The sequence below is a fragment of the Zingiber officinale genome, chromosome 1B (genome assembly GCF_018446385.1).
Source record: "Zingiber officinale cultivar Zhangliang chromosome 1B, Zo_v1.1, whole genome shotgun sequence".
NCBI lineage: Eukaryota > Viridiplantae > Streptophyta > Magnoliopsida > Zingiberales > Zingiberaceae > Zingiber > Zingiber officinale.
Window position 1 is genome coordinate 20,249,047 of NC_055986.1, and position 11,187 is coordinate 20,260,233.

At 42.4% G+C, this 11,187-nt stretch overlaps 1 protein-coding gene across 1 annotated transcript; it reads right to left on the minus strand.

The window, feature by feature from the left end:
- Positions 1-572: 572 nt before the first annotated feature.
- On the minus strand, positions 573-2,300 carry LOC122031647 (polygalacturonase QRT3-like). Its single transcript, XM_042590767.1, has 3 exons — positions 2,133-2,300; positions 1,702-1,932; positions 573-1,622 (listed from the first exon to the last, which is right to left on the minus strand). Exons 1-3 carry the CDS (start codon positions 2,298-2,300, stop codon positions 573-575), a joined length of 1,449 nt encoding a protein of 482 aa, XP_042446701.1.
- Between the last annotated feature and the right edge of the window lie 8,887 nt (positions 2,301-11,187).

Sequence of the window (11,187 nt, forward strand, 5' to 3'; positions counted from 1 at the left end):
ATCCATAAAAATCAAACACTCCCCTAATTTTTCTAAATCATACAGAGGAGCTGTCGTTTAAATTTTTCGTCACCTACTATTATCTTCTTCTTCTTTTAAAAAAAAACTACTTATGTTTTAAAAAAAAACTAAAAACCAGAAAGGAAGAAAGAAAGAACATGGTAACTGATCTCGTTCATCGCAGAGCAGTGGAATTTGGTGCCTGTCCATCATGAACCCTAATTATTCCCCATTCCTGCCAACTTTTTCTCCTTTTATGTAGGCGGGCAAATCACCCAACTCGCCTTCTGCTTTAATGACAACACCTACTTCATCATTGAGAGTTAATTGTTGTAGCAACAATTAACTTCATCAGTGAGAGTTAATGCTTCTACTGTAACTGCATGAAGTTTGATCGTGTTACCTCTTTGCTTAACTTATCATTTAATAAATAGGGGGAAAACACTTTCTTAACTGCCATCAGCAGCTGCCATGCTTCTCCTTTTTTTTCATTAAAAGTAATTAATTTAAGCCTGCGAAGAAACTAAAATCTAAAGAACGTTTCGTAGGGCAAATCCAAAGCCTGCCCGCCGTTAGACACCGATCACGCCATTCGCCGGAGCCTGATTCACCTCCACGTGGACCGTACCCTGCACCGCGACGTCGCTCTCGATCACCACGGCGTTCCCGGACACGGTCCTCAAAGCGTGCCTACAGAACGCTGTGTCCGACTGCAGTGCGTACTGCACGTTCCCGATCCGATCCGGGAACAGCAGCACGGGCGAGAAGTCGACCTCCCACCTCGTCCCGTTCCCGTGCACAGCTGCCCGCGCCGCCGTCCCGCGAACCGTCATCCCCTTGGCCGTGTTCCGGTTCACATTCACCTGGTCGACGTCGGTGAAATTCCCTTCCAATGCCACGATGTCGATGCCGCTATCTCCGCCGGCGAACATGTTGTCGACAATCTCGACGCCCTTCGCCACGCCGTTTATCGACTTGAGCACCACATTGGCGTCGCCCAGGAAGAACGAACTGGAGATGAGCAGTTGGACCGGATCCTCGGCCACGATGCCCGTGTAATCCAAGTAGCAATTGGTGATCCGGGTCTGAGTTAGACCGGGCAATTTCAGATAAATCCCAGTCCCGCCGAACCCGGTCGCCTTGTTGTAGCAGTGGACGCCGGTGAAAATGTTGGCCTGGCCGGACACGAGGATGCCGACACCGGCTGAGAAGATGACCACGTCGGTGACTATATTGTCGTTTCCGGCGAGGCTGATGCCCGTGCCAGAAAAGTTCTTCTCGCCGGGGTCGCCTCCTGCGGTGATGTGTTGGCCGATGAAGGAGGCGCGGATAAGTGTCTCATGGCCGGAGAGGACAGAAACGGCCTCGGAGGCAAAGTGGACGATGTAGCAGTCATCAATGACTGTGCGGAGGCCGTCGACGACGGTGATTCCGCCGCCGCGGTAGTTGGCGTCGAGCAAGAGGCCGCGCAGGGTGACGTACTCGTAATTGTAACTGGAGGAGGCGGCGCCGTCACCAATGGTGGTGTTGGTCTGGCTACTGACGTTTGGAGATGCCGAGAGTTCGATCAGGTAACGGTCCGTAGGGAAATCGTCGGACGCTCGGAGGCTGCCGCCATGAATCTGCTTCGATCAACAATTACTTAACCATATCTCCATTATGGGATTATATTGGCACAATATTAAGTGAAGATGTATGGACCTTGATATTTCCACTGCCAGCAGGTAAAGTAATTGGCGCGTCGATCAAGTACAAGCCGCCGTCCAAGTGCACCTCGGCGCCGCCGAGATTATTAACTCCGGCGATAAGCCATTGGCCAGTCGTAGCGGCGCATGCGTCGGCCACAGCTTTCCTAATTGCTTTGGTAGAATCCGCTTTTCCGGTCGGATCCGCGCCATATTCGGTCACATGGTATATTCTGGGTTTGGATTTCTGCATTATATTTTTATTTTTATGTTTTTTTTAAAAAAACTTCTTCACTTGAAATATTTGGAAATAAAATAATGAAAAAGGGAGAGTCCAAACCAAAACGTTCAAATTTCCAAAGAAATAAGAGGAGGAAAAACAGGGAAGAAGGAAAGAAACAAAGCAAAAGGAAAAGGAATTAAAAAAAAAAAAGAGCAATGACTCACCGAAGGAAGAGGGGGAGGAGAAGGCGTAGAACTCACGTCGGTGGAGGACGAAACTAGCTCCGCTGCGCGGCGGCGAGTCAAAGCATCCACTGCCCACTGCCGCTGCGTGTAGTAATTTTTGATGGAGCCATCTTCAGAGATATCGATACGCCCAGCAGCAGCCACCATCGGAAATACCTTCGTGAAGACGACGACATGGACCACGGTCCATAGAATTAAACTCGCTGCGAACTCAGATTTAATCATCATAGAAATATAATGCCCTCCTCCCTTTCGAACTATCGGTTATCTTTATACAGGAAGAGTGAGATTATGACCTAAGAAAATAATTAATCAATTAAATTTCTCATAAATCTCCAAGGAAGAAGCAAGCGACTTTGAGTGTCAGAGAGAAAAAGAGGAGCTTGTGGATTGATGGTTTGAGGTGCCAAATGAATAGGCTTAATTTGCATGCTCGTTCAGGCGCTTTAAATGTTCATGCTATGGGAAAGTTGCTTTGCGTTGTGGTATTGAGTATTCTCATTGACCTTTCTCTTAAGGCTCTTCTATAATTGTTCTTTGTATGGTTGCTCAAACTTAGAATATATCCTTCCTCTAGGAGATAAAATTTTTATCATGTATTTATCTTGATGGAAGAAATTAAAATCAATAAAAATATATATAAAGGAGAATCGACAAAAAGGTGTCCTTACTCTTTTTAAACCGTCAAAACAATATCTCTTTGCTTGCTGAAACATTTGCTTATTTCCCTTAAAATCCTCATGATTATCTATCTAACTCTTCATATAGTCAACTACTAATCGCTGATAACTTTCTAACCCTCTTTTATTGCATTCGCGTAAAACTTTTTTAATTATTGAAGAATTAACTTTTTCCTTGATTACACAATTATGGCAAGAATAATATTTGTTAAGATATGTGGTAATAAATGTAAAATTCAAAGACAGTGACTTGATGGGAGGTGTTCTTTAACGAAAATTCGCTGATGAGTATTATATTTCCTCTATTTCGTTGGTAATATCTCCTTAATAGATCAATTTTATATACTAGCTTTATGCGGGATAAATTTAGAAGTTAATGAAAGATTAATAAATTTTATATATATATATATATATATATATATATATATTCTTTCTTATATCTTTCATTTAACATAAAAAATTCTCGTTTTTTTACAGTAATAAACTAAATTATTTAGAAGTTAATGATGGTTAATCTTTCTACATTCAATAAATCTAAATGAAAAAAATAAATTGTCAAAAAATTGAAATGTTTAATTGTTTAGTTTCAGATTTCAGTCAGTTAAAATATATATTTATTCATTTATACATTTGGATAAATGGCGTGAAGAGAAACGAAAGTGGTAGAGTAACAGTAGTTACAGTAGAATCGAACATACCTCCGTCGAAGCTTAGGGTCCCTTATATAGGGCTCCCGGGAACGCGCGTGCACGTTTCTCGAGGCGTGTACACATCTCAAAGATTTCCCTGATAAGACGTGTCAGAAAAGTGTCCCTGACACCATACTTCAATACCCCGAGCATATCCTGACAAGACAGTGGAAGCTTCCGTCGTACGATTCTCTATCTGACCACGCCGCCTACTATGCTGTCTGTCGATGGCACGAGTCCCTAAGAGGATAGCGGTTGATCCTCATTTTGTCGATTACTGGGTCGAGTGGGATGGCCGCTCGGCCAACCTTCATTAGGCTACTTGCCGTTCTGCCCTTTAGCCGAGCGGTGTATCCGCTCGGCCCACATCCACTGTTCACACCAAGCGGGCTGTCCGCTTGGCTTATGCTCTACTGGGACATTGGTTTTCTGAGCGTCGAAAGCTCGGTTCGGTGGTCGAGCTGTGATACACTATCAAGTTAGGTCTTCCGATCGGGCAAATGGGTTGCCCCGAGCGGATGATGGTATGAGGGCTTTGACTGCCTTGACTTTGACCTTCCACGTGGCAATGACCCCCTGTGGGGCGGGGGCCCACCTTACCACCGGATCACGTGCCCTCCCTTCAAGTCTAGTCGAAGGAGGCTGCAAGTCCAACTGACTGGATAGTTGGGTCTAGGGATCGGCAGGCCGATCGACCGGAATATTAGTTAGCTTCGAGTGTCGAGCGACCCGAGGGTTGACCCTTGAGGTCGATCGGTGCTTCACATGTGCGCACTTGGAGAATTCTTCATCCGCACCCCTAGGACAAGAGCAATCAAAGATGGCGTCATCCGAATTTCCTCGGAATTCATGTAAATCACCTCATTAAAGCCGAGCACGCGCCCACGCCTGATAATAACGCCCCTTAAATGCCGCCATGTGGGGGCCTGCCACATGTCGCCGCACGTCCGAGGCGACAGCTTTTGATGTGAGCTTGGCGGTTTGAATTCAACGGTCGGATTTGTACTTCGGTTGCCGAGACCTAGATCCGACGGCTCCGGTCGCTTGAGTCCTATCTTTATAAAGCCATGACACCTCCTTCTTCTTTCACTTTGCTCTTCTTCCTCGAGAGCTGCCGACGACTCTGTGACCAGTGCTCCAGCGACTCCCCGTCTTTTCCCACGGCGTCTCCTCCTTTTTGTAAGCCTCCTCGAACTTCCCTGTTGGTCTTTCGTAGTCCCGTCCTTCTTGTCCCACGCCTCGGTCCGGCGTCAGCTATGTTTTTCTGTCCAATTCTTTTTCATCGACCTCTTTGTCCTTCCCTTTTTTTTCGACAATGGTCAGTTCGCCGCCGGCGAACCCTGGTCCCGGACTCTGGTATATCACAATGGAGACCAGGTTTGATGCGGGTGACGCTGCGAGCCTCATAAGCGCCTTTGACATTCCTTCCGACCATGAAATAATTCTGGCCTCTCCGTCCGATCGGTACGTCGGACGACACAATCTGTCTGTTCAGAGACCAGTTTGTGGTCGGCCTCTGGTTTCCCATCCACCCGTTTATACTCGAAGTTTGCAATTACTTCCGTGCCCCCCTCCCACAACTCATCCCTAACTCTTTTTGCGTTCTATGCGGTGTTGTCATGCCGTTCCGGTTGCATGGCATCCCCTTGACTCCTCTAGTCTTTCATTATTTCTACTATCCCAAGCAGTCCGAGTTGGGGACCTATCTCTTTCAGTCTCGGATCGGTCTGGTATTTTTTTGATAAGATGCTCACTTCAAATAAAAACTGGAAGGAGTATTTCTTCTATATGGAACTTCCCGAGCGGCCGAGCTTCCAGACCAAATGGCAGGTCAGACTGCCTCCTTAGCCAGATCTGAAGAGATACAAGAATCGACCGGATTATCTTCACGCCGCGAACATGCTAGCCGGCCAAAAATATGAAGTCCACAAGCTGCTGTTGGAGGGTGTTTTGTATATCTTCAGGCTTAGTCCGATCCGCACGAGGCTCCTGAGCAGCTTAGGTATGTCATTTCTCAGCTCTTTTCCTTTTTGTCTAACTGATTTTCTTTTTTTCTTTTGCAGTCGACATCATGATGTGGGCGCGAGTTGCCCATATGATGAAGCTTAAGGACACCGAGATCGAGGCAATCACTGCGAAGGAAATGGCGAGCCTAGGCCTGACGCTGGTCGGCTCGCACGAAGATACGCTTGAGAGCGAGGGCGCGTAAGCTGTAGGTGAAGGCACTGCCGATCGGACTACCTGCTTAAAAGGGGCGAGTGACCTACCTCCTGACGTGTCGCCCGCCGCTCGGACCGAACGCTCGAATTCTGAGGGTGATAGCCTTCCACTCAATAGGCGTAAGTGACGCCGAACATCCACACTGTCTTGTTCTTCCACTTCAGCGGTACGGGTCCCAGGGCAGGGGGCACCTCATCTCCCACGGGCGTCCATGAAACAGTAGAAGCCATTTCCTCCGACTGGACTCTATCACTTTCCTATCTACCACCTGGGCCTATTGCGGTAGAGCCGATCGCGTCCTTGCCTCCTAGTCGGAAAGATTCTGCGGTCCGGCATCTTCCCGGCTTCAGCCGGTCAGCCCTCTGGTCCCGTGGCATCTGCTTAATCGACCCCGAGTGGTCGCCAATATGTGACGACTATTCTTCACCTCCTAACGAAGTACTTGGCGGCCGACGATCAACCACTAACTCCAGAACATCAGATACTCATCCGTGGGTCGCTTGCCAAGGTTTGGGAGGAGGCTAGAACACGTGCCGCAACAATGCCTCCAGGGTTGCTCGCCAACAACCACCTGCAAATGCCCACCGGGGTATGTATACAATGATCAATTCATGGTTTTACCTCCGTTAGACATTAACATTCTTCAGTTCGGCGGCAGTACTGGGTGGAGAGCATGGAGATGTATCTGTTAGAGTGTATACTAAAAGCCTAACTTTTTGTAAACATTTTATTGTGAAATAAAGAATCACATTGGTCAAATGTCTACATTTATATGCTAAGTGTAGTTGTTCAATTAATTTATATTGAAGATAACATGATGTGTGATGTCACACACAGAAGATCATGTTATCAATTCCTTATAAATTATAAACAGTAGCTCACGACTAAAATGGAAAGGAACAAACCATTGGAATAGTCGTAGTGTATACTTTGGTATTAGTTTATCTTAATTATAAAAGTACACTAGTACACTCTGAGTATATTGAGCAAGACCATTTAAGGTAAGTTCTTTTTATACTGTCTGAATAAAAGAACAAGACATTTATTATTATGGAAGTGTATGCTCTTAATTCTAATATAATAACAAACACATATATCTAGTAATTATTTCTTTGACTTATCAATGGGTGAGATTTAGTTCGATAAATCAAGAGGCCCGATAAGTTGGGAAATGATATTATTAATAGTGTGTGTTGTTGATTATAGAAGGAAACTGTGTCCTAGTTATCTAGGTTGATTATGTTCCCAAGAGGAGCTCATAAGGATTGTCATGTAAACCCTGCAGGTGGACTTAGTCTGACATGATAATGAAGTTGAGTGGTACTACTCTTGGAGCTAGATATTAATTAAGTGAGTTGTCAGTAACTCATTTAATTAGTGGACATTTTATATCTTAAACACAGGGAGATTAATACACTCATAATGAGAAGGAGCCAAAAACGTAATTTGGGATTGGTGCGGTAGTTCAATAATAATTCTTTAGTGGTATGAATTATTATTGATGAAATTAAGTTGGGTGTTCGGGGCGAACACGGGAAGCTTAATTTCATCGGGAGATCAAAACCAATTTCTCCTCTCGGTCCCTATCGTAACCTCTTATTTATAAAGTGTTATACCCACCTATACCCACCTTCTTACCCAACCATTAGGTGGTCTGCCAAGCAAGCTTGGAGTCCAAGCTTGGGCTGGCCAAGCCATAGGATGAGCCAAGTATAAGTGGTCGGCCCTAGCTTGGAGCCCAAGCATGGTGTGGCCGGCCATGTAAAGAATAAAAAGGATTTTATTTAAAATCTTTCCATATGTGGATATCATGGTTTTAAAAGAGAGTTTAAAATTTAAATCTTTCCTTTTATAGCTTTCTACAAAAGATTAAGTGAAATGTTTGATATATTTCCTTATTTGTAGATAAAAGGAAGATTTTATTTTTTTTTTATAAACTTTCCTTTTTTGTAACTGATGATATAAAAGAAAGTTTTAAAATTAAATCTTTCCTATTATAGTTTCTACAAAAGATTAAGAAAAGATTTGATATATTTCCTTATTTGTAGATTGAGAGGAAGATTTTTAATTTTAAAGATAACTTTCCTTTTTGGAAATCATTCACATATTTTAATAGAGAGATTTTAATTTATAAAATTTCCTTTTATAACTAACCATGAAGGGAAAAATTATTAGAGAAATTTTTATTTTAAAAATTTTCGGAAACAAATAAGGAAGTTTTAATTTTGTGTTTAAAACTTGCCTTATTTGGAGCATGTGATGTGGCCGGCCATGTAAAGGGATTAAAGGAATTTTTGATTAAATTTTCCTTATTAACCAATGGCTAGGAAAATAAGGGAATTTTAATTATAATTTAATTTCCTTGTATGTCAAGACCAAGGAATATAAAAAAGGGGGTAGAGATGCCTCATCTCACAACATATCTTCTATAGTTTCTCCTCTCTTCCTTGGTGTGTGGTCGGCCCTATTCTTCTCCTCTTCTTCTTTAGTGGCCGGTGCATCCCCTTCTTGGAGTTCTTGTGGTGGTCGATGCTTGCTAGGAGAAGAAGGAGAGAAAGGAGGCTTTGCTCTTGCATCCCTTGGAGCTTGGTTGGTGGCCGAGAATTGCTATCTCTTGGAGAAAGCTGCTTGGCCGAAACTTGGAAGAAGGAAGAAGGAAGAAGGAGGCTTGGTGGATTCTCATCTCGATAGATCGTTGCCCACACAATGTCCGAGATAAGAAGAGGAATACGATAAAAGATCAAGAGGTTGTTGCTTACAAAGAAAGGTATAACTAGTAATTATTTTCCGCATCATACTAGATTTCTTTGTATAGTTTTTGAAATACCAAACACAAGAGGCATATGATTCTAATTTTCGAATTTGTGATTCGAGTTTGTGTTTTTTTTATTTTTCGAATTTGTGATTCGATTGTTCTTTTTGGTTAAACCTATGGTTATATAAGGAAATTAAATATTAGATTTCATTGAAAGACTTTGTCTAGGAAGTGGTGGATGCTCCCATACCCAAGAAGGCCTAGTGCTTCTCGATGTTTAACCTGGAAGTCGATTTTTGAAATTAATATTTAATTGAATTTGTAACATGGGTGGATTTGGATCAATATGTTAAGCATCATTTGCGACCCACGTCTAAACCATAAAGAACAGATAAGTTAAATTTGGAATCAATAATATTAAGTTCCGTTTGCGATTCCTAAGTTAATTTCTAAAGAACACAATAGGTTGTTAGTAAAGGTTTAAAACTTGTACAAAATTTTTGTACAGGGGAACCAGTATGATATTTCGCATAGCAACCAACAATTGGTATCAGAGCTAGGGTTTGCCTCTGTGTGTTTGGTTTTCAGTTTAATTATGCACATGTCATACATATTTTAAGCAGGATAATAGTAGGATGTGCTGACTTTGTAGTTGCAGGCTCCAACTATTATGACTTATGGATATTGTGTGTAATTGGACCCTTAGACTTGTCAAGGGCATTTTATTGTGTCTACATTATTAGTATATTAAATACAGTAGGAGCTGTATTAGTTATTAGGATTTTACATTTTTATTTCGATCTAGATTACATGTACATTCCTTTGTGGAATATAGGATCGATATATGTAAAATTCTATTTTTGTCGCGGATCGTATCCTTGCGAGGCATGGTACTATTTGTGGACCACAGGCGCAGTGGAAAAGGAAGCAAGATAGATGCGGCGACTAGACCCGATTGCGGTGGCTAAAGATGGCAGTAGCTAGGATTGGCAGCACACGGAGGACAGTGATGGAAAAGACCATAATAGTTGGAAAATTAATTTCCATATTTTTTGCTTTTATTTATTGTGATGTGTGTGATGCTTGCATAGTTAAAATTCCTCACCTTAAATAACTAAGTGGGAGAGGGATTAGTAAAAAATTCCACGGTCTCCATTACTGGTTTGTAAGTAATGCAACAAACTTGCGTGTTGGCTTTGAGTGCCTCCCTCCCCATCAGATGAGCTTGTTTGTAGATCACTAGATCAAACTTCCTTTATGGATGGTTATAGGAAGTTATTTAGAAGTGTGTGATCTTCTCCATCTGAAGGGGCACAATCCTATTTAATGGACTAAGTATCAAGTAATGGTATACACTTAGGCATATTTAATAGTATCCTCCCCATCGGAGTCACTGCTATTATTTGTGCGACCGAAGGAAAAACCAACTATTAATTTTATTTGTCATAAAGTTAAGTTGACAAGAATAAAATTAATGGGTAAAACCTCCTCTTACAAATGTTTGATTTTGTATACGTCCACACTATCGTGGCATGCACACGGTATTTTGAGGTGTTGGTAAATTTAAATAGTATTGTTTGAGGAATCAATATTATTTTAAATTTAGAGTCTTGACTAAAGTTTATTTTGTGATTCTTAGGATGACTTTCAACCCACTGGCCATTATACTGAAAGAGAACAAACTTACTGGTCCTAATTACATAGATTGGAAAAGAAACCTGGACATTATCCTAACTGCTGAAGGCTATAAGTTTGTACTGTTGGAGGTCTGCCCTAATGTGCCTAATAGTGATTCTAGTGAAGAGGAGATTGAGGCTCATAAGAAATGGGTAAAGGCAGATGAGATGGCACGGTGTTACATTTTGGCTTCAATGTCAAATGTGCTGCAACATCAGCATCAGGATTTACTAATTGCTTATGACATGATGAACAATCTCAAAGAACTCTTCGGACACCAGAATTGGGCTGCTAGGCAAGAGGCAATGAGAAAGTTAATGACAACCACCATGTCAGAGGGGACACCCGTAAGGGATCATATCCTCAAGATGATGACTTATCTGAACGAAATATAGATCCTTGGAGCTGAAATCGATGGGGAAACCCAGGTCGATATTATTCTCCAAATGCTACCTAGAAGTTTTAAACAGTTCCGCTTGAACTATAACATAAACAAAAGGGAGTATATATTGGCGGAACTTCTGACAGAACTACAGACAGCAGAAGGTATATTTCGTCATAATTCTTAGATTCACTTTGCTGAAAATGTTTCTACTTCTAAGTCGAAAGGCAAGAAGAGAAGAAACAGGCTGACTCAGCAAAGAAGAGATCTCTAAGTACTAGACCTAAAGCTGGAGTGAAGAAGCCAAAGGGCAAGTGCTTCATCTGCAAGCAGACTGGACATTGGAAGGCAGACTGTCCTCGTAGGAATCAGAACAATAAAGGTATATCTTATTGTTTAGTAGTTAAAACATGTTTAGCGGTGTTATCTACCAGCACCTGGTGTGTAGATACAGGAGCCACTGATCATGTCTACAATACATTACAGGGGTTCCAGGAAACCCGTCAACTATATGAAGGAGAGATAACTGTCTACATGGGAAATGCTACAAAGGTGGCGGCTATTGCAGTGGGAGACGTCTACTTATCATTTGATAGGAATAGAAGTTTGATTTTGAGAAATTATCTTTATG

Coding starts and splice junctions, on each gene's coding strand:
- LOC122031647 (XM_042590767.1), bottom strand. CDS start 2,300: ATGGTGGCTGCTGCTGGGCGTATCGATATCTCTGAAGATGGCTCCATC. Junction 1,933..2,132: donor CTCCTCCCCCTCTTCCTTCG/GTGAGTCATTGC, acceptor AATATAATGCAG/AAATCCAAACCCAGAATATA. Junction 1,623..1,701: donor CTGGCAGTGGAAATATCAAG/GTCCATACATCT, acceptor TGATCGAAGCAG/ATTCATGGCGGCAGCCTCCG.